The 24112-nt window shown below is 42.2% G+C and overlaps 2 protein-coding genes across 6 annotated transcripts in view; both read left to right on the top strand.

Annotated features, from left to right (window-relative positions):
* The first annotated feature begins 33 nt into the window (after positions 1 to 33).
* Positions 34 to 1796, top strand: ankrd45 (ankyrin repeat domain 45). Its single transcript, XM_035788059.2, has 5 exons — positions 34 to 517; positions 761 to 928; positions 1108 to 1202; positions 1295 to 1433; positions 1636 to 1796. The coding sequence occupies exons 1-5, from the start codon at positions 196 to 198 to the stop codon at positions 1665 to 1667; spliced, it is 756 nt and encodes a 251-aa protein (XP_035643952.1). The 5' UTR covers positions 34 to 195; the 3' UTR covers positions 1668 to 1796.
* A 628-nt stretch (positions 1797 to 2424) lies between these two features.
* The window catches only part of rasal2 (RAS protein activator like 2), a 103093-nt gene continuing 81405 nt past the window's right edge, over positions 2425 to 24112 (top strand). Inside the window, exons 1-2 of one of the 5 annotated variants that reach the window (XM_035788047.2) lie at positions 2472 to 2739; positions 3086 to 3248. In XM_035788047.2, the coding sequence (XP_035643940.1) occupies positions 3122 to 3248 (127 nt within the window). In that variant the 5' untranslated portion in view covers positions 2472 to 2739; positions 3086 to 3121. Of the gene's footprint in view, positions 3249 to 23531; positions 23673 to 24112 lie in introns of those variants that run through there. The other 4 variants (XM_035788048.2, XM_035788046.2, XM_035788049.2 and 1 more) reach the window with 4 other exon arrangements.

The following is a 24112-nucleotide window of genomic DNA, read 5'->3' as shown; positions in this document are numbered from 1 at the left end:
GCATTGCACAGGAAAACACTAGAATGAGTAAATGTTTGTGGGGATTATACACATTCCACGTATTTCGTGTGTGTATATAACGTTGCACTTTCCACACCAATCAAATGACAAAAAGACAATACAGGTAGTCATCGTTTCCTTTTCTTTTAAGGATTGGTGTTAGTAGGGAAGGAAAAAGGAGTGACCCTTGTATCCATGGAAACAATACGTGTAATATATTTATCTAACAAAATTACTTTGCCAATGAACCACAGCATACTACGCTATACCAGAACAATGCAGTCAATTGAAGAAAACGCTGTATTTCACTATGCTTTGACAGGAGACATCGAAGGTCTACAAAAACATTTGGAAAATGATTGCCTTTCTGGCAATGAAGAGCCACCAGAGGATTTGTTCTGGGAAAAGGATGAAATGGGTAGAAATGCACTTTTCATCGCATGTATGCTGGGAAGAAGCACCACCGTGCGGGAACTTTTGAAGCATGGAGCTCATGTTAACGAGTGTACTGCAAGAGGTAGGTGTTCCAAGTTCCAACAATAGAATTGGAACTAGACTACTTGGCGCACACACACACACACGCACGCACGCACGCACACACACACACACACACACACACACACACACACACACACACACACACACACACACACACACACACACACACACACACACACACACACACACACACACACACTTGTTAAACATCAATAATAGTAATAATACACAATATCATGGTCATTTTGATTTTCAAATACAGGTTATTCCCCACTGCATTGTGCAGCCCTCTGGGGCCAGTTTGAGACAGTGAAAACTTTGGTGGAACATGGTGCCGACATGCAGGCGAAGAACTTCCGCAGGGAGAGAGCCATGGAAGTTGCCTCCCGTTATTCTAAAATGGATTGTGCACAATATCTTACTTGGGCAGGTGAGATAGAATGAAAATATGAGAGTCAGGCACTTGTATAAGCTTCTGGATGAGGCCAGTGTGTGTGTCTGTGTGCGTGTGTGTGTGTGAGAGATAGATGAGATATATGAGATCCACTTCCTTTCATAGCATGTGCTGCATGTAAAAACATCATTATTAACATCATTATTACACTCCAGAGGCTAAGCAGGACTTGCAGTCCTACATAACACATGTGAGAGACACCATTGCTGACCCAGAGAAGGTTCAAGGGAAACTCAACAAGGAGGATAAGGTAACACAATTACATTAACTCAATAAACTATTATACTCCCAGTAGACATCTCCCTCTTGTCCTTTTTACAACTTTTTTTTCTCTCTACCTAGATCATATGTACAAACACCTGCTCAGTAAAGTCGGATTGGATCCAGAATGCCAAGAACCCATCTATCCAAGACTTCATTGAGCAGAGGAGACATCTTGAGGACATTATTATCCCCATTCTGTCCAAGCTCACGACTCAACGTGAGTATGACTATCAAATGATTTTGTGCAGGATCGTAATTCAAGTCTATCTCATTTGTTTATTTTCCTTATCTACACAGCACATTATGCATCCTGGATGTGTTATATTGGAAACCTTTTCTACCCACTTTGACATTGTGTAGATGTATACTGACTGAATATCTATGACTTGAGAGTGATGCATTTTTATTTCTATTTGCAGCTGAAGTCACAGCTAAAGCAAGCAAAAACTGAAGATAAACAATGTGTCACAATCAAATATGGGCCCAGAGAAGGTCTAATATGGTTAAACTGACCAAAGTGGAATCTCTCGACCATTGCATGTACTATCAAAATATTTTAAATAATAAAATATCAGAACCACCATAATTTATCATGTGTGCATTGTCTTTGCAAGTTAAAAGATGACTGGGTTAATGACTGGGGTTATGATTTTGAGGTGGAATTCTCAACAGACTATACTTACCACAGTGGGGAGACATAGTACATAGTTTGGTGTTGTGAGAAGAATGAGTGAAAAGACATAAACCAATGGTTTATATACATAATTGAAATAAGCATGTATAAGACATGCTGAAAGTAGTATGTAATCTATTGATGATATAAATTATAAAACCAGCAATAACATAATTGAGGTATGGTAGTTTAATTCACTCACTTGAAGACAACTTTGTATATTTTAAATGGTAATCAAATAAGACAATTAGCTAGGTATCAATTCAATGTATCAAATAGAACATTAGTTGCTGCCCCATTATGTTTTTATTAGTGAAATAGTATATTCAATTGCAGCCTACATCAGACCTATATTTGCAATGTTAATACAATTCAAGTGTGTCCCATTGCTGGAGTCTGTGTTTCAAAGATTTCTAATAATTTACAAAAAATCTGTTCATAATATATGCACATCATAGACGCTTCTAAATAATTGTTCTTACTCTTGTTCATGTGTAATCTGACACAGCAGGGCACACCCCTTTGCCTTGAACCCATGCGTAAACGATTGGCTCTGTGATCCTCTGCTCTCTCCTGGATCCCAATAATCTTGCGCTGGCATGCGATAGAAGTGGAAATTTGGGTTTGGATAATAAATGTGACCCCCATATGGAAGAGGGAAGAGAAACCCTACCTCGTGAGTACCGGTTCCTGTATTCAAGAATGGGCGAATCAGTGACGTCACGGCTACACAAACTTATTTGGCTACCTACACATTTGCTTGGAATAACAAGGGGATAGTAGTACTAGACGTTCGGGACTTTTTCTGCGCGTGGTCCTGTTGGAGCAGCACTCTACCTCTGATCGCAGGGTAAGGAGGATATGGGAACAAGACCGTTGGCGACAATGTCAACAGTGTAGCTAAAAACGGTTATTGTTACCACTAGACTGCAATACAATGTTGATTGCTAGCCCGCACGCAGTAAGTAGTATGAAAGAAAACATGATGGTAGGGCTTTCGTCTAACTAGATGGAACGCTAGTTTATACCAAACAATGAAATAGCTAACGTGAGCTAGTAAACGCGAGAATTTAGCCCGGTTAAACTGTTATGTTTTGACATAAAGCTAACTCACCAGCAGTTAAATTAAGTAGCTACCGTCATTGCTTCCTTTTGATGATTAACGTTACGTCGTGGACTTTCCGATTTGGACACAGTTTCTACTTGGAAGTTATTGGAAAGGTGTTTCTAGTATGCAGACCGACTTCGTCACAGGCGACGTGGATTCTCTTCATGGTGGACTTCTTTCCTTGGATCCATTGGTGGACCGAATCCTGCGGGATTCTTTATGTCAGCAACAAGGATGGGTGCGCGTATATGGTAAGATGGACAGCCAATTTTCAAAGCCTCCTCTCTAACTGCATTGTGCACTGAGGTGAGAAGTGTTCTGTGCATTTTGACGTCTAAAAATCCTATCCCAACGTTGCCATAATAACATCAGTGTCGTGGTTGGAAAAAAATGGCACATGGCTTAAGGGAACAAGCATCTACTTCTCAGTAAACATAGACATAATTTACCCCATATATAATAGAACACCATTGGTTGTCCCTATTGTGCGATTATGTACATTGGCTTTGCTCGATCATGCCAAAATCACAGTAAGTTTAATTTGAGTATTTGCCATTGCACTGGTACATATTTGCCACCCAACAGAAGGATATCCAACTTCCTACTTTATTTCATATTTGTTTAAGGTGAGTCATGATGGAGAGATTGAATTACATATTTTTGTCAAGTGGCTAGAACACACAAAGGGCTCTTTAAGAATCCCATGTGCATCATATGTCCCAAAAATTAAATATGGCAACATCCAAAGATGAATGAAGGTCATTTCTTCTTGACATTCTTTCAATTCATATGAAATCATAGGTCTGAGCAGTAGCCTAATATCCAATACTTTGCATGCTTATTTCCAAAGCCCCATCATGGACTACACACAGAACATACAGAAAAAGCAGTTAATTAAACAGTAACACATCTATATTATCAGGGGACAATTCTCACCACTATCACCAGTAGTGGAGGATTTTCAGGCACCTTATTATGTATCTACATGAATAAGTTAGATCCTATTGTTGGGGCTGGATGATGGATGTGAGTTTTGACCCTCTGAAAATGACGTTCCTCACTAGTGAACATATAGCGAATAGGATTGCAGCATTACCGCCACTATGCAATATGGTTGTAACTTGTGATCAGAGGAAGATGAGCGCATAATGTAATGGCTCTCAGCCGGTGTTAATTTACTGTCTTGATTAATTGCAATTCTATTTATTGATTACTTGTCTTTATGTCCAGGCAGGGTTTGATCTAAGAATTGCGAGCTACATTTGAACTGATGTACCTTTGTAGCCTACATCCCGTGGTCTTGTTTACATAAACATTTGTCATTTAGCAGACGCTCTTATCCAGAGCGACTTACAGTAGTGAGTGGATACATTTTCATTTTTTACTGGTTCCCCGTGGAAATCAAACCCACAACCCTGGCATTGCAAATGCAATGCCATACCAACTGAGCCACACAGGACCAATAGGTAGGGACTGTTGTCATGGTAGCTCACTCACTTTGATGAATAGAAAGGGATGCTCAATAATATTGTGCTTACACAAAACATCCTTTGCTTTCCGCTACTGTATTTTCTTCAATGTTTTTATAGTTTTTTGATAAGCTTGGATTCCATTCTGTATCTTTTTCTGCTGATGTTTACATCCATAAATTATTTTTCACAATTAGTCGAGGCCTGCATTGGCTTTGCATTTCCTTGGTCATGCTATAAGCTACCTAGAGCTACTTTGGGTAATTGAACTGTAATGACATGTATAGACTGGATTGATTTCTAGGGTTTTTCCTGCTCCTCTCTCTAAAATTATTATTGAAGGGTCATTCCACTTCAAAAAGCCCAAGAAAGTGGATTTTGACATCCACCATCTCAGATTGCCCTGATATTGTTTCTGTTGTTAGGAACAGATAACATTAGCATTCCTGCAACATTATTATTGTTATTTTACCAGGTAGGCTAGTTGAGAACAAGTTCTCATTTACAACTGCGACCTGGCCAAGATAAGCAAAGCAGTGCGACACAAACAAAGCAGTGCGACACAAACAACAACACAGAGTTACACATGGAATAAACAAACATACAGTCAATAACACAATATAAAAAGTATATATACAGTGTGTGCAAATAAGGTAAGATTTTACTGAAATATAATTTGATCTCTGAGAAATTTAGATAATCGATTGCAAATGTACCATTTTAATTGATAGGATTCATGTAATATTCAATAAATATAGTACCAAACATCTGATTTGGACCAAACTTTTTTTTTTCTTGCGATGAGTTAGACATGAGGAATCCAAAGAAATTGTCAAAAGCCCCCACATGGATACACCCCACACCAATCCCACCCAACAACGACTATATAGTATCAGTTCTCTGCCTGACAAGTAGTATGGAGCTGTGGCACGGGAGTATTGTTTCTTCATCCAAAATGATGTATTCCCAGTGATTTTTGTGATTTAAAAAAAAAAAAAAAAAAAATTAAAAAATCTTCCTGTTCAGGTAAAGGAGTCATTGAAGTTAGGTTTATGTCCCATCCTACATCCTGAAATTACCAGGTTTTGACAACTAGATGGTGCTGTTCCAGGTTACAAAAGGACATTTTGGTTTCCTTACCCTGTATTCAGTCTATGGACAAGGTTGACAGAAATCCATGCTTTGGTTTTGTTGTCCACTGTTTCGAATGCTAACTTTCTAGCATTTGTGGCACATCTAATGCCAGTCAATGGTACCTATATTACCATTTTCACTCTTATGTCCAAATCACCCTAAAGTATAAAACAATTGATTGTGTAACTCAATGATGATTTGAATAGGAAGTGTGAAAATGCTAATAAAGGTACCAATGACTTGCATTGGATTTGTGCAACAAATGCAAAAAATTGAAGTGGTCAGGTAAACAAACCAAAGCATGGGTTGCTGTCATACATTGTCCATAAACTACTTACAGGCTAAGGAAACCAACATGTAGAAAAATATGCTACCTAATAGCAGGAACATTGCCATCTAGTGGTTTGAATCGGTTTTTACCAGAATGTAGGATGGGACATAAACCTAACAACTTTAATGACTAATTTCCATTAACAGGGGAGAAAAACGTTACCAAATTCACTGAGAATACGTTACATAGAATGAAGAAACAATATGCTGAACTGCAGATCCATACAATTTGTCAAACATAAAGAACTGTATGCTCATTGGTGTGGGGGGTCCGTGGGTGGCTTTTTGGCATGTCTTCCTCATGTCTTACTTATTGTTAGGAAAAAATTGGTCCAAATCGGATGTTAGTGTAACAGTTTAGCTTCCGTCCCTCTCCTCGCCCCTACCTGGGCTCGAACCAGGGACCCTCTGCACACATCGACAACAGCCAGCCTCGAAGCATCGTTACCCATCGCTCCACAAAAGCCGCACCCTTGCAGTGCAAGGGGAACAACTTCTTCAAGGTCTCAGAGCGAGTGACGTCACCGATTGAAATGCTATTAGCGCGCACCCCGCTAACTAGCTAGCCATTTCACATCGGTTCCATTAGGTAGTATATTTATTGATTACTATAAATTAAAATGCCCAATTTGAGTGCAATCAATTAGCTGAATTTCTCAGAGGTAAAATTATATTTAAACAAAATAATGTTGCAGGAATGATAATCTTATCTTTGTCTAATTACAGAAATGATTTTAGAATAATCTGAGATGGTGGGTGTCATGGCTTGCCGTAATGAAATGGAATGACCCTGAACCTTTAAAGGACAGGAGTGATACATTGGAGAACAGAAGCATAATGATGTTGTTGACAGTGTCATGTTAATATGCTGCCTACTTGAAGATTGACTGGAAGAGAGCTTTTTCTTTATGAAAATGGAATATTTTGACCTCAGCACAGTTATGTTTTCAATGGATGTAGTTGTTCTTGAGGGAATCCTGGGAATGTTCTACCAGGCCTATTTTTAGTTTTATTTGTTAATATCCTGGGAAAGAAACTTGATGTTAAGGGGTCAGTTAACAACATGTTCAGTAATCCATGAATAGGCCAAGATAATGTGTCGATATGATTTTCAGTGGCTAGGATGAGTCAGTGATAACATCAGATACCTCAATGACTCAAACAACATTGGGTTGTTGTCTGAGAAATTACAGGCTTTAATCATTTTAATCTTGGCTTTAAAAAAGACCTGGTTGATGTTTATTGTCATGAGTCTTGTTCTGGAGGCAGAACTGAGTGATTTTTTTCCCTCCTTAGGCCAGCAGCAAAGTTAAAATTGGCTATATTGTAAAAATGAATGAAAACAAAAATTAGACTGTCTTAATTTAAGGCGTTAGGGTTAGCAGTGTGGTTAAGGTTAGGTTTAAAATCTGAATGTATGACTTTGTGGCTGTGCTAGCTAGTGACCCCTGCAGAGCTACCTCCAGAACAAGATTCATGACCAAAAAATGCTAACCTGCTTGAAAAGTGACATTTCAAATTGAAAGTCGGGCTGTGATGGTCTTGGAATTTGAGGTTACGGCCAAGCCATTGTACATTGGCCAGGCCAATGTACACGGCCACAAACAACCGGTGTGGGGAGGATTGGCGCAGATCAGACTCAAAAGAAAAACGGCTTTTCTCTGCAACTTCACTATTACCATTAGACTGAAATTATGAGGATATAAGCTATGCATCCTATAGGATGAATCATTTAAGGAGCTTGGCTATGTTTCATTTAGTTGTACCCCATTTAATAAGAGAGGAAATTGGCACCTGTTGTTATTCCTCACACATATGCTGACCTTGCAACAAGACACTTTTTTTTTGTCTGATTAGAGTCCAGACAGGCTATTCCTATTTTAGGAAACTTTCTGAATGGACATAGAGAATTTGTGAGTGCATACATGCACACCCACCTACTTAAAAGGACCAATCAAGCAGATGTATTTTTTTTGTTGCCTTTTACATTTGCCTATAGCACAGGTTGTTGCCGAGATTCATTTTAGGAGGCCTATAATATGTAGTTTATTATATAGGCTATACGAATGATGCGTTTAATATATTAATTATCTTCTAACTGACACATCTCTCTGCCTTCTTCAGTGTTCCCTTCTTGCACAATTCATGCATCTCCACTGGCCCCCTCTCTCTAGCTCTTGAACGAGTAGCCTATATATACAGTACCAGTCAAAAGTTTGGACACACCTACTTTTCTTTATTTGTACTATTTTCTACATTGTAGAATAATAGTGAATACATCAAAACTATGAAATAGCACATGGAATCATGTAACCAAAAAAGTGTTAAACAAATCCGAATGTATGTTTTATATTTGAGATTCTTCAAAGTAGCCACCCTTTGCCTTGATGACAGCGTTGCACACTCTTGGCATTCTTTCAACCGACTTCATGAGGTCGTCACCTAGAATGCATTTCAATGAACTGGTGTGCCTTGTTAAAAGTTACTTGTGGAATTTCTTTCCACTTAATGCGTTTGAGCCAATCAGTTGCGTTGTGACAAGGTAGGGGTAGTATACAGAAGATAGCCCTATTTGGAAAGGAACCATGTCCATATTATGGCAAGAACAGCTCAAATAAGCAAAGTGAAATGACAGTCCATCATTACTTTAAGACATGAAGGTCAATCAATGTGGAAAATTTCAAGAACTTTGAAATCGCAAAAACCAGCTAGCGCTATGATGAAACTGGCTCTCATGAGGACTGCCACAGGAAAAGATGAATGGAATATCTACATAGGCGTACAGAGGCGCGTTATCAGCAACCATCACTCCTGTGTTCCAATAGCACTTTGTGTTAGCTAATCCAAGTTTATCCTTTTAAAAGGTTAATTGATCATTAGAAAAACATTTTGCAATTATGTTAGCACATCTGAAAACTGTTCTGATTTTAAAGAAGCAATTCTTTAGACTAGTTGAGTATCTGGAGCATTTGTGGGTTCGATTACAGCCTCAACAATTAGTTATCATTGTTTTAGTTTACAATGGAGCCCCTAGTTCCACTCATTATACCCCTATCTCCTTTGTCCCACCTCCGACGCATGCATGCGGTGACCTCACCCATTATAACCAGCTTATCCAGAGATACAATCTCTCTTATCATCAGTCAGTGCCTGGGCTTACCTCCGCTGTACCTGCACCCCACCACACCCCTGTCTGCACATTATGCCCTGAGTCTATTCTACCACGCCCAGAAATCTGCTCCTTTTATTCTTCGTCCCCAAAGCTCTAGGCGACCAGTTTTGATAGACTAGCTGTACCCTCATCCTACTCCTTCTCTGTTCCTCGGGTGATTTGGAGGTAAACCCAGGCCCTGCTTTTCCCCAGGCACCCTCATTTGTTGACTTCTGTGATCGGTTTCATGCATGTCAACATCAGAAGCCTCCTCCCTAAGTTTGTTTTACTCACTGCTTTAGCACACTCCGCCAACCCTGATGTTCTTGCCGTGTCTGAATCCTGGCTTAGGAAGGCCACCAACAATTCTGAGATTTCCATACCCAGCTACAACATTTTCCATAGAACTGCCAAAGGGGGAGTATGACAGAACTCTGCAGGCTTACATTCCAGGTCTATACCCAAACAGTTTGAACTTCTAACTTTAAAAAATTCACCTCTCCAGAAATAAGTCTCTCACTGTTGCCGCCTGCTATCGACCCCCCTCCGCTCCCCAGCTGTGCCCGGACACCATTTGTGAATTGATCACCCCCCCATCTAGCTTCAGAGTTCGTTCTGTTAGGTGACCTAAACTGGGATATGCTTAACACCCCGGCAGTCCTACAATCTAAGCTAGATGCCCTCAATCTCACACAAATCATCAAGGAACCCACCAGGTACAACCCTAAATACGTAAACATGGGCACCCTCACAGACATTATCCTGACCAACTTGCTGTCCAAATACACATCCGCAGTTTTCAATCAGGATCTCAGCAATCGTTGCCTGTATCCGCTATGGGTCCGTGGTCAAATGACCATCCCTCTACACTGTCAAATGCTCCCTATAACACTTCTGCGAGCAGGCCTTTCTAATCGACCTGGCCCGGGTATCCTGGAAGGATATTGACCTCATCCCGTCGGTCGAGGATGCCTGGTCATTCTTTAAAAGTAATTTCCTCACCATCTTAGATAAGCATGCCCCGTTCAAAAAATGCAGAACTAAGAACAGATATAGCCCTTGGTTCACTCCAGACCTCACTGCCCTTGACCAGCACAAAAACATCCTGTGGCGGACTGGAATAGCATTGAATAGTCCCCACGATATGCAACTGTTCAGGAAAGCAAAGGCTAACTTTTTTCAAGCAGAAATTCGCATCCTGTAGCTCTCTAACTCCAAAAAGTTTTGGGACACTGTAAATTCCATGGAGAATAAAAGCACCTCCTCCCAGCTGCCCACTGCACTGAGGCTAGGTAACACGGTCACCACTGATAAATCCATGATAATCGAACATTTCAATAAGCATTTCTCAACGGCTGGCCAAAGCCTTCCTCCTGGCTACTCCAACCCCGGCCAACAGCTCTACCTCCCCCGCAGCTACTCGCCCAAGCCTCCCCAGCTTCTCCTTCACCCAAATCCAGACAGCAGATGTTCTGAAAGAGCTGCAAAACCTGGACCCGTACAAATCTGCTGGGCTAGACAATCTGGACCCTCTCTTTCTAAAACTATCTGCCGCCATTGTTGCAACCCCTATTACCAGCCTGTTCAACCTCTCTTTCATATCGTCTGAGATCCCTAAAGATTGGAAAGCTGCCGCTGTCATCCCCCTCTTCAAAGGGTGTGACACCCTAGACCCAAACTGTTACAGACCTATATCCATCCTGCCCTGCCCTACCTATCTAAAGTCTTCGAAAGCCAAGTTAATAAACAGATCACTGACCATTTCAAATCCCACCGCACCTTCTCCGCTGTGCAATCTGGTTTTTGAGCTGGTCACAGGTGCACCTCAGCCATGCTCAAGGTACTAAACGATATCATAACCACCATCGATAAAAGACAGTACTGTGCAGCCGTCTTCATCGACCTGGCCAAGGCTTTCGACTCTGTCAGTCACCGTATTCTGATCGGCAGACTCAATAGCCTTGGTTTTTCTAATGACTGCCTCGCCTGGTACACCAACTACTTTTCCGATAGAGTTCAGTGTGTCAAATCGGAGGGCATGTTGTCCGGACCTCTGGCTGTCTCTATGGGAGTACCACAGGGTTCAATTCTCGGGCAGACTCTTTTCTCTGTATATATCAATGATGTCGCTCTTGCTGCGGGAGATTCCCTGATCCACCTCTACGCAGACGACACCATTCTGTATACATCTGGCCCTTCCTTGGACACTGTGCTAACTAACCTCCAAATGCCATACAACACTCCTTCCGTGGCCTCCAACTGCTCTTAAACGCTAGTAAAACCAAATGCATGCTTTTCAACCGTTCGCTGCCCGCACCCACCCGCCCGACTAGCATCATCACCCTGGACGGTTCCAACCTAGAATATGTGGACAACTATAAATACCTAGGTGTCTGGCTAGACTGTAAACTCTCCTTCCAGACTCGTATTAAACATCTCCAATCCAAAATCAAATATAGAATCGGCTTTCTATTTCGCAACAAAGCCTCCTTCACTCACGCTGCAAAACTTACCCTAGTAAAACTGACTATCCTACTGATCCTCGACTTCGGCGATGTCATCTACAAAATAGCTTCCAACACTCTACTCAGTATACTGGATGCAGTCTATCACAGTGGCATCCGTTTTGTTACCAAATCACCTTATACCACCCACCACTGCGACCTGTATGCTCTAGTCGGCTGGCCCTCGCTACATATTCGTTGCCAGACCCACTGGCTCCAGGTGATCTATAAGTCTATGCTAGGTAAAGCTCCGCCTTATCTCAGTTCACTGGTCACGATAACAACACCCACCCGTAGCACACGTTCCAGCAGGTATATCTCACTGATCATCCCCAAAGCCAACACCTCGTTTGGCCGCCTTCCCTTCCAGTTCTCTGCTGCCAGTGACTGGAACGAATTGCAAAAATTGCTGAAGTTGGAGACTTATTTCCTTCACCAACGTTAAACATCAACTATCTGAGCACCTAACCGATCGCTACAGCTGTACATAGTCCATCTGTAAATAGCCCACCCAATCTACCTACCTCATCCCCATACTGTTTTTATTTGATGTACACCAGTATCTCTACTTGCACATCATCTGCTCATTTATCACTCCAGCGTTAATCTGCTAAATTGTAATTATTAGCTCCTATGGCCTATTTATTGCCTACCTCCTCATGCCTTTTGCACACACTGTATATAGACTTTTTCCTACTGTGTCATTGACTGTTATTGTGTTATTGGCTTGTTTATTGGTTACTCCATGTGTAACTCTGTTGTCTGTGTCTCACACTGCTTTGCTTTATCTTGGCCAGGTCGCAGTTGCAAATGAGAACTTGTTCTCAACTAGCCTACCTGGTTAAATAAAGGTGAAATAAATAAAAAAACAGCCTCAACATGGCCAGAAACAAAGGACTTTCTTCTGAAACTCGTCAGTCTGTTCTTGTTCTGAGAAATGAAGGCTACTTCATGCGAGAAATTGCCAAGAAACTGAAGATCTCGTACAACTCTGTACTGGGGCGGCAGGTAGCCTAGTGGTTAGAGCATTGAACTAGTAACTAGGTTGCAAGATCGAATCCCCGAGCTGACAAGGTAAAAATCTGTCGTTCTGCCCCTGAACAAGGCAGTTAAACCACTGTTCCTAGACCAGTTAACCCACGGTTCCTGGGCCTTCATTGAAAATAAGAATTTCTTCTTAATTTACTTGCCTAGTTAAATAAAGGTATAAAATAAAACTCCCTTCACAGAACAGCGCTAACTGTCTCTAACCAGAATAGAAAGAGGAGTGGGAGGCCCTGGTGCACAACTGAGCAAGAAGACAAGTACATTAGTGTCTAGTTTGAGAAACAGACGCCTCACAAGTTCTCAACTGGCAGCTTCATTAAATAGTACCCACAAAACACCAGTCTCAACATCAGCAGTGAAGAGATGACTCTGGGATGCTGGCCTTCTTGACAGAGTTGCAAAGAAAAAGCCATATCTCTGACTGGCCAATAAAAATAAAAGATAGGCAAAATAACACAAACTGGGCAGAGGAAGATTGGAAAAAAGTGTTGTGGACAGACTAATCTAAGTTTGAGGTGTTTGGATCCCAAAGAACATTCGTGGGATGCAGAACAAATGAAAAGATGCTGGAAGAGTGCTTGACGCCATCTGTCATGATGGAGGCAATGTGATGGTCTGGGGGTTCTTTGGAGGTGGTAAAGTGGGATAATTGTACAGGGTAAAAGGTGCTGGAAGAGTGCTTGACGCCATCTGTCATGATGGAGGCAATGTGATGGTCTGGGGGTTCTTTGGAGGTGGTAAAGTGGGATAATTGTACAGGGTAAAAGGTATCTTGAAGAAGGAAGACTATCACTCCATTTTGCAACACCATGACATACCCTGTGGAATGCGCTTAATTAGAGGCAATTTCATCCTACAACAGGACAATGACTCAAAGCACAGCTACAAACTATGCAATAACTTTTTTGGGAAGAACAGTCAGCTGGTATTCTGTCTGTAATGGAGTAGCCAGTCACTGGATCTCAACCCTATTTAGCTGTTGTGGGAGCAGCTTGTCCGTATGGTACTTAAGAAGTGCCCATCAAGCCAATCCAATTTGTGGGAGGTGCTTCAGGAAGCATGGGGTGAAATCTCTTCAGATTACTTCAACAAATTGACAACTAGAATCGCAAATGTCTGCAAGGCTGTAATTGCTGCAAATGGAAGATTCTTTGACGAAAGCCAAGTTTGAAGGACACAATAATTATTTCAATTAAAAATCATTATTTATAACCTTGTCAACATCTTGACTATATTTCCTATTCATTTTGCTACTCATTTTATGTATGTTTTCATGGAAAACAAGGACATTTCTAAGTGACCCCAAACCTTTGAACTGTAGTGTATTTTGAAACTTATTTCGAGCTGTTTTAAAAACAATATACTAGGCCTATTCGAGGAGAAAAGCATCGATCAAACCTCTTGCCTGCTGAATGAATATAACGTGGACTACAAGTTTGAATGGCGAGAGCGACATGTAGCCTAGCTCTGGTGGGATGTGATTACATAGGCTAAATTGATACCTTGCTGCACTGATTCATTGCAAACGTAAAAAACAGGCCGAGAGAAATTAATGATTTGATTCACACAACGAACCCATAGACCTGTCAGCGTCAGTGTCAGTGGTAGTGTCCCAGGTAGATGGGTTTGATTTTTGCATCTGTTAACCAGTTTTGAATAAATAATTGACTGATTGTGACTCGATGATATTTCACAACTGGTGTGAACCTGCGTCATAAACAAGACATGTTCTGTTATTTTCTTTCTTCCTAGTTATTTGGACAAAAATAATGGACTTGGTGAGAAAAGGGCCTTTACTGAAAATGGACCTTTTACAAGATTAAATCATGACCGGTGCGTTTGATTCTTATTAAAGAGAGAGTCCAGACAGGCTACTTTGGAAAACATTCTGAATGGACATATATGCCTATAGAGATAATCAGCGAACTCACACACGCACTCACCAGTAAAAGGACCCGTCAATCAAAGCCACCAGAGTATGTCATTTACATTTTACATTTAAGTCATTTAGCAGACGCTCTTATCCAGAGCGACTTACAAATTGGTGCATTCACCTTATGACATCCAGTGGAACAGCCACTTTACAATAGTGCATCTAAATATTTTAAGGGGGGGGGGGGGTGAGAAGGATTACTTTATCCTATCCTAGGTATTCCTTAAAGAGGTGGGGTTTCAGGTGTCTCCGGAAGGTGGTGATTGACTCCGCTGTCCTGGCGTCGTGAGGGAGTTTGTTCCACCATTGGGGGCCAGAGCAGCAAACAGTTTTGACTGGGCTGAGCGGGAACTGTACTTCCTCAGTGGTAGGGAGGCGAGCAGGCCAGAGGTGGATGAACGCAGTGCCCTTGTTTGGGTGTAGGGCCTGATCAGAGCCTGGAGGTACTGAGGTGCCGTTCCCCTCACAGCTCCGTAGGCAAGCACCATGGTCTTGTAGCGGATGCGAGCTTCAACTGGAAGCCAGTGGAGAGAGCGGAGGAGCGGGGTGACGTGAGAGAACTTGGGAAGGTTGAACACCAGACGGGCTGCGGCGTTCTGGATGAGTTGTAGGAGTTTAATGGCACAGGCAGGGAGCCCAGCCAACAGCGAGTTGCAGTAATCCAGACGGGAGATGACAAGTGCCTGGATTAGGACCTGCGCCGCTTCCTGTGTGAGGCAGGGTCGTACTCTGCGGATGTTGTAGAGCATGAACCTACAGGAACGGGCCACCGCCTTAATGTTAGTTGAGAACGACAGGGTGTTGTCCAGGATCACGCCAAGGTTCTTAGCGCTCTGGGAGGAGGACACAATGGAGTTGTCAACCGTGATGGCGAGATCATGGAAAGGGCAGTCCTTCCCGGGAGGAAGAGCAGCTCCGTCTTGCCGAGGTTCAGCTTGAGGTGGTGATCTGTCATCCACACTGATATGTCTGCCAGACATGCAGAGATGCGATTCGCCACCTGGTCATCAGAAGGGGGAAAGGAGAAGATTAATTGTGTGTCGTCTGCATAGCAATGATAGGAGAGACCATGTGAGGTTATGACAGAGCCAAGTGACTTGGTGTATAGCGAGAATAGGAGAGGGCCTAGAACAGAGCCCTGGGGACACCAGTGGTGAGAGCGTGTGGTGAGGAGACAGATTCTCGCCACGCCACCTGGTAGGAGCGACCTGTCAGGTAGGACGCAATCCAAGCGTGGGCCGCGCCGGAGATGCCCAACTCGGAGAGGGTGGAGAGGAGGATCTGATGGTTCACAGTATCGAAGGCAGCCGATAGGTCTAGAAGGATGAGAGCAGAGGAGAGAGAGTTAGCTTTAGCAGTGCGGAGCGCCTCCGTGATACAGAGAAGAGCAGTCTCAGTTGAATGACTAGTCTTGAAACCTGACTGATTTGGATCAAGAAGGTCATTCTGAGAGAGATAGCGGGAGAGCTGGCCAAGGACGGCACATTCAAGAGTTTGAGAGAAAAGAAAGAAGGGATACTGGTCTGTAGTTGTTGACATCGGAGGGATCGAGTGTAGGTTTTTTCAGAAGGGGTGCAACTCTCGCTCTCTTGAAGACGGAAGGGACGTAGCCAGCGGTCAGGGATGAGTTGATGAGCGAGGTGAGGTAAGGGAGAAGGTCTCCGGAAATGGTCTGGAGAAGAGAGGAGGGGATAGGGTCGAGCGGGCAGGTTGTTGGGCGGCCGGCCGTCACAAGACGCGAGATTTCATCTGGAGAGAGAGGGGAGAAAGAGGTCAGAGCACAGGGTAGGGCAGTGTGAGCAGAACCAGCGGTGTCGTTTGACTTAGCAAACGAGGATCGGATGTCGTCGACCTTCTTTTCAAAATGGTTGACGAAGTCATCTGCAGAGAGGGAGGAGGGGGAGGAGGATTCAGGAGGGAGGAGGATTCAGGAGGGAGGAGGATTCAGGAGGGAGGAGAAGGTGGCAAAGAGCTTCCTAGGGTTAGAGGCAGATGCTTGGAATTTAGAGTGGTAGAAAGTGGCTTTAGCAGCAGAGACAGAGGAGGAAAATGTAGAGAGGAGGGAGTGAAAGGATGCCAGGTCCGCAGGGAGGCGAGTTTTCCTCCATTTCCGCTCGGCTGCCCGGAGCCCTGTTCAGACATAAGCAAATATTTATCCTTTCCTTAAAACATATTTAAAAAACCTAGGCCTACCTTTGGCTTTCTGAAAGTAGGGTATAAGATAATAGACAAGCAAAGTATAAAGGGGAAATATCTCTATGTACATTTCATCTTCATACTATCACAATCATTAAAATAGAAGCAAACACACACAACATATTCATATCCTATATATCGTTGATTAGGCTATACATTTAATGAAAGATTCCACATCAAATTATACCATGCCAGGTTGGACAGGATTGGTGCGTTGTCCATTTGACACATTAGTGCATTATAGGCTTCAGAGCCAGAACAACCTTGTTGACTGCTGTTGTATAATTAATGAATAGTCAGACATATCCACCCTTTTTTTGAAATACACATTTATTTAATAGTAAGCAATGAAAATGTGTGTTGTATAAAAGTCCACATATCAAACCATTTAACATTTTTTATATATTTTTTATTTACTATGGTAAAAATGGCACTCAGGTGCCATAGCCAATAGGCTAGCACTTCTACACCCACATGCATCTAGCGGATTCGCTGCTCGAGCATCGAACGACAGTTAGAAGAAAGAGATGTAGACAGACTAAATTAGCAAAACAATTGCTTTTAATCCTTAGTAAACACTCCCGCTATTAGTTCAAGTTTATCTTCCTGAAAATTAAGTAAATACAAATAAATAAATTAATGTAGGCCTATTTAAACGTTTTTTATTTTCTTGGCGGTCTTCATCCTTAACGGTCAGTTTTTCAATTACCATCACAGCCCTAATTGAATGTGTCAACAGTTGAGTACGTAGGTGAGCTTTAGATTTGTTTGTTTTTTGGTCTGGAGAACTTGAGTTTTAGCCTAGCCTAGCTATAGTGGATAGTCTGATTGTACTGTGGCCCATGGACAGCAGTAACCCTGTCTCTGACTTCCAGCACTCTTAGGATGTTTGCCACTTCCCTTCTCTCCCCTGCCTGTTTCAAGTGACTTGCCGGGGCTGTGATGTAAGCAGACAACTCTGTGAATGACCTCAGTGGCCAGGATTCCAGAGCAACAGGCACCAGTGTTCCAACGTCACTGCGTTCCAACGCTGAAATAACTCTATAAAAATGCCGACTGGCTGATCCCAGTGTAACCATAAGCAAAGTAACCTACATTTTGAGTAAAGTCATTATAAAATAAAAAAATGTAATAGCCTAGGTGACATTCTCGCTTAAGTTGGTTGACGGCTGAAAAACTGTGATTCTGGGGAATAATTCGACTTTTATGCTATTTAGCCATTTTTGTTAAATGAGTAGCTACCCCATGTTTAGCCCAGCGTTTCCCAAACTCGGTGCACGTTTTGGTTTTTGCCCGAACACTACACAGCTGAATCAAATTATCAAACCGTAATGATTTGGGTAAAAACCAAAAACGTCCACCCCTTGGGGTCCCAAGGACTGAGTTTGGCCACAGTGTAATGGGCAGAATGGCAAGGTATGGTAGAACGATTATGCCTTTTAGTTCTTGCATGTGGACTGAGCTGCCAAATGTAGTTCTATTTAGGCTGAAAGACTGGTTGTCATGGCTGCCTCTCATAGGGCACTCAGGGTCACCGTAGCAGCTGTCAACAATTTCTTCAATTAGGCTAGTAAACACTCAGAACAAGAACAATTACAATTTCCAGTTATGGGAACACATGTTGTTAAAGTAGCCTAGATTTCAGATTCTAGGCCTATGCGTTTAGTTTGTGTAACTCCATCCAATTGCCGTCCCTGAATCTCAAACAGCACCATATGGATTAGGATTAGTTAGTAAGGATTTGTGGTGCCCTGCCTAAATCCTTTGGAAAAAGTGCATTAACCAGAGAAAGGGTATTGCACATAAGCCTATTAAAGGTTGACTGAAGACCGAGGAAAGGGTTTATCTGTTAGTAACTGATATTGACAGGAATATTCATCCATTCTCATATTCAATTCATCCAAGCCTCATTTGAGGAAGAACATATAGGCTTTGAAGTGAATTACTACAATAACATCTAGCTGTAGTTTAGGCTTAATACAGATTTATTTTAGAATCCCTCTCTTCTAAAAATTCATTGTTTTGTTATTTACCTACCCAACTTATCGGTTTAAACAATGGTTTAAATCAAGGGAATGAAACTGAACTCATAAACCAATCACATTTCTGCCAGCTTGTTGTCTGTAGTTTGTCCTCAGTAATTCACATGTTGTCCATAGAGGAGCTATTTGCCCATATGGCCTTCTGTTTTTAGACTGAGTTGTATTCCTATTCATAGAAGACCAGTGGTCGATGAACTCCCTGAGTATGAATGCAGAAAAGGGCAGGTATCTACAGATCCTCCACCCTTTCCTTCGACACAGACTCGTTGGCTGCAAGACAACATTCTGGGATTACAGGCGTTACCTGAACACAGGAAGTCCCCATCCTGTTTTTGATCTAATTCCGGGTCTTTGAAGGATAAGCTTAAATGTTTTTGTCTTAGTTCTGATATCAAATGAACATAGCCTACAGTAAGTTGGCCTATACCTGGGCAGCATTGCACATTTCTGAGATAAATCTACCATTTGCTTCTGAATCACCTTTTCTTTGTCCTCCATCGGTGCCAATGCAAGTGAAAACTCAAAGGTTCCGGTTTGTCACACACCACACAGAGTGCTGTCTGCGTCAATGATAGATGTCATGTGGCTATGCGGGTGTAGGTCATTAGGGTTTGACTGAGGTAAAAATGTTATGAAAGATCCCACTATGTAAAGCTGCAACGTGAGCAGTGTTTAGGGTGAAGTGTATAAGAGAAGCGTTCGTATCCCAGGATCTACCTAATCAAACTACTGCATGGAAGCCTCAATCCTTTGCCCTGATTCATCTTCACAGTTCCAAAGGTGTTTGAAACAGACAGGAGAGATGAAATGGCTCTCGACCCGTTCATTCAATACAGCCTGTCATATAAATTAATCATCCAGTCAGTTATTACATTTTGTCTTTAACAATGACTGAATAACTGTCTACCCACATACACTCTCCATTCTGTGCCTTCAATGCATTTAAATGAAAAACAACCTCCTGGTATCCTAGAACCTAAGCTGTCATATTGCTGCAATATGGATATACAATTGACATACATGATATTGGTATCACCTGCTGGTCAAAAGTAGTGCATTATAAAATGTATAGGGTGCCATACTGCCACTTGGGACCTGAGGTCTGCTAAGGTTGAATCAGGGTAGCATTTGACATGTTAGTCAATTAGCAGATGCTCGTATCCAGAGCGACTTAGTTAGTGAACTCATCTGAAGACGGCTAGGTGGGACAACCACATATCTCAGTCATACTAAAGTACATTTTTCCTCAATCAAGTAGTTATCAGCAAAGTCACTGCTAGTAGGGCCACCACACAATATGTCACAAAATACATTTCTATCTAGATCTACATTACCGGTCAGAAGTTGTAACACCAACTCATTCAAGGGTTTTTCTTTGATTCTACAATCAATCAATTAAATGTATTCATAAAGCCCTATTTACCTCAGCCGATGTCACAAAGTGCTGTATAGAAACCCAACCTAAAACCCCAAACAGCAAGCAATGCAGATAGATGTAGAAGCACGGTGGCTAGGAAAAACTCCCTAGAAATACAGGAACCTAGGAAGAAACCTAGAGAGGAACCAGGCTCTGAGGGGTGGCCAGTCCTCTTCTGGCTGTGCCGGGTGGAGATAAGAACAGAACATGGCCAAGATGTTCAAACGTTCATAGATGACCAGCAGGGTCAGATAATAATAATCACAGTGGTTGTAGAGGGTGCAACAGGTCAGCACCTCAGGAGAAAATGTCAGTTGGATTTTCAAACCCCATCATTAGTGAAGACATCAAAACTATGAAATAACACACATGGAATCATGTAGTAACCAAAAAAAGTGTTAAACAAATCAAAATATATTTGGGATTATTCAAATTATTTCATTGAATTGAATCAAGATTGAATCCCCGAGCTGACAAGGTAGAAATCTGTCGTTCTGCCCCTGAACAAGGCAGTTAACCCACCGTTCCTAGACAGTCATTGAAAATAAGAACGTGTTCTTAACTGACTTGCTTCGTTAAATAAAGGTTTAAAAAAATACTGACTACCGATTAATGAAAACTTGAAATCGGCCCTAATTAATCGGCCATTCCGATTAATCGGTTGACCTCTAATCCTACTACTGATGAAAGAAACTCATAGCTAAGAATACATCCACATCTTCCTTTTCCACTACTTTGTGCATGTTTTGTTGAAAAAATTACAAGCCCAGGCACCGCTAAATATTATGACATGATATAATCCGCCTGGAAACATTTCCTCTTTGTGAGTTATTTACGCTGACTGTTTCATTCTAAGCATAAAATTACTGATAATGTTTTTTCAATTGCACATCAACCCTCGGTGCTCTGCAAGGCGAAGGAGGCTTGCCAAGACCGAGTGAGGCAGAAATAAATGGCTGTTGAAAATCCTGCCTAAGGGTCAGGAGTGCAGGGAAGGGTGGCTCAATTCAGTTTGTTCAGTAGCAGCAGGCAACTTGGCAACTGAAGCGCTTAAGGATATTTGGCAGTGTATTAGAGCACCATCTGATCGTATGGTAGGAGCCTGTTCAACAGGGCCAGGTGATAACCTCTACGGCTGTCTGCAGCTTTTCTGATCAAATCAAATATATTTATATAGCGCATGTTACATCAGCTGATATCTCAAAGTGCTGTACAGAAACCCAGCCTAAAACCCCAAACAGCGAGCAATGCAGGTGTAGAAGCAATAGATTCATATTGAATTGGGCCTGTGGGAGTCTGCCTTGTCTCTTTCAGCTTATTCACACTTTACACACCATACAGGGATGTATAAGCCTAGTGTCTACATGGAGGATTGGATCTTGTGACCTAATCTGTTTAGGGCCAGAGGATCCCTATCATCAAACAATGTTTTCAGTACCCTGTCCTTGTCAAGTCACCATCCCATTTGAAATACAACGTTGTCTGAACCTCTTATTTCTTTGTCCCCTCCTCCTGCCGGTCATTACAAATTGATGAATATAAAATTATTTGATAATATAGTTCTAACATTTATTGGTAGACCGCTAATAGGCTAGATATGAACCTCACACCATGGTTGTGCTTCATTGTGAGGATAGAAACCCTCCTCTCTAGGAGAGAGGAGACATGGTTCATTGGTCATCTTCAACAAAGGAGAGAAATGCTCCCTGAACTGGAAGATCAGTCCTCTCTCCATTGCCAAGCCAAGGTCAGTGCTGCAAAAGTTGTGCTATCTAGAAACAAGAGGCAAACACAGCTGAATAGCACCATAATGGGTTTGAAATATTTTTTTTTGTGCATGCAGAAGAGTGATGGGGAGATTAGGGGCTCGATTCAATCCGTATCGCAGAAGTTCAGCACTACAGCTTGATTATAAATGTAAAGGCAATGATCCAGCGTTCCCGGGAAACGCTGCATATGTCAGCTCAATCTGAAATGACCTTTACATTTCAATCGCGCTATAGCACTGAACTTCTGCGACATGGATTGAATCGAGTCCTAAGCCTACGTCTAGCATTGTATGACCAACCACCTTACAGTTGCTCGGCAGAGCGGAGAAGGAAATGGAAAGTTCCCTGTTTTCATCCGTCCCACCCCAGCTTGCTGCATGTGGCAGCCATGCTGTCATGAGGGGGTTGGGATGGGGGACAGAGGCAGGATATCCCCTCCGAAACAAAACAAGAAACTAACCTGTGCTGTTCAAAAATAAATGTTTGTCTATTTCAGGCTTTTGTCCCCCTGGTGAGTGGAAAAACACATGGGTTAGGAACTAAGGCTGCTCATGTGTTAAGAAGTTCAGACTTCAGCTAGTTTTGTGTACCGATTTGAGTTGGTTTTCTCAGACCACTTTTTTATTTATTTGTTGTCCCTTCTGTGTAGGCTAGCTGTTGAATTCCAGTGGTGGGATAATCATTATACGCAACTATTTAGGGTTATTATAACAGCATCAAGCCATTTTTCCTCTCATGAAGGGAAATAATTGAACGACTCTTGGCTGGTTGTGGTGTCAAATACCATAACCCTGGAACATTGAACACTGCCAGACACAGTTCCCTAGTCGTTATAGTTCTGCCCGCCAGCTCCAGACAGAGGCTGTCTCCCAAATGGCAACCTATTTCCTTATATAGTGCATTAAATAGGGAATAGGGTGCCATTTGGAATACAGACGCCGTAGTATTTTGAGGGGAACTTTTCAAGACCTTGTCCCCATAAACTTAGGGTCCTATAAAATCAGGTTTTTTTTCTGGTTTTGTTTTTCCAGGTTTCCGATTGATCATTCTGTCAGGTAGGTATAGGCTACTTTGTAGTTAACATTTAATTGGGAAGGGTTTTGGGAATGCCTTAACAACTACCAGAAGACCGTTGTCATACATTTGCATCATCGCTAACGCCTACACAAAGTGGTGGACAAACGGGGGCTTTCCTGTGCTGTTGCCGCTTCAGAAAGTTGAAAGAAAATACAAATCACTCACTGATGCATTTTGTCATGTCTTTTGATAAACTAAAGCAAATTAATAAATTTTCTAATAAATTCAATACATTTAGTTGATTTCCTACTAAGTTCAGTACATCTTTGAAATCTGTTTTAATGTCTGGATTCTGTGATTCCACATATTGTATAGGGCCCTGTAAACCCCCCCTCCTTCCTCCCTTCATGGTCTGATTTATTGCCCTCTTAATGGCAAAGTGCTATTTTTAGATCAGGGGGATGTTCATGCTCTCTTATGTCCTGAGTCCAGTCCTGATTTCCGCCAGGACAGGGACAAATAAAGACGACAAAGTGGCCATTGGAAAAAGCCATTCCGGAGGCCCAATGTCATTTTTCCTGTGCTCGGGATCGGAGACACTATGTTCCCATACGTCACAGTGGCAGCAGCCAGAGCCTCCGGAAGACGAGTTATGGGACTGGAATAGTAAGTCAGTCTGTAACCGTTATCAGGCAACAACTGTCAACAGAACAGGTTGCTGTCTCTCACTAGAGATTCTCACGCTACCCCTCATGCTGTCTCTCTCTCTCTCTCTCTCTCTCTCTCTCTCGCTTCCATTCTATTAACTTCCTGCCACTGCTCTTATACCCATTTTTAGAGGGGTTATTTTTATGCCTGTCATTGCCCTGTGGTGTTGAGCATTGGAGGTGAATGATTTCATATTCCAGGTGTTGGTAGTAAAGAGGTTCGAATGTGTGCTGTCCAAACCAAAGGCCATCTGAACACTTGCCATAACAGATATCTTGCTCGATTGGTTATGTCTGGGGTGAGCTCTACTAACTTGAAAAGATGATGTGATGCTTCTTTGTGCTTACATTTTCACATCGTTTGCCAGCCTATGTAAATTGAGTGACTCCATGGAAACG

The sequence above is a fragment of the Oncorhynchus keta genome, chromosome 15, assembly GCF_023373465.1.
Source record: "Oncorhynchus keta strain PuntledgeMale-10-30-2019 chromosome 15, Oket_V2, whole genome shotgun sequence".
NCBI classification, from domain to species: domain Eukaryota; kingdom Metazoa; phylum Chordata; class Actinopteri; order Salmoniformes; family Salmonidae; genus Oncorhynchus; species Oncorhynchus keta.
Note: the sequence above shows the minus strand (reverse complement) of the source record. Positions and strands in the feature narration are given on the sequence as shown.

What these genes read in the sequence shown, in the direction of transcription:
- ankrd45 (XM_035788059.2), top strand. Translation starts at nt 196, where the DNA reads ATGGAAACAATACGTGTAATATATTTATCTAACAAAATTACTTTGCCA. An exon ending in ACAATATCTTACTTGGGCAG is followed by an intron (nt 929 to 1,107) that starts GTGAGATAGAAT and finishes ATTACACTCCAG; the next exon opens with AGGCTAAGCAGGACTTGCAG. An exon ending in AACTCAACAAGGAGGATAAG is followed by an intron (nt 1,203 to 1,294) that starts GTAACACAATTA and finishes CTCTCTACCTAG; the next exon opens with ATCATATGTACAAACACCTG.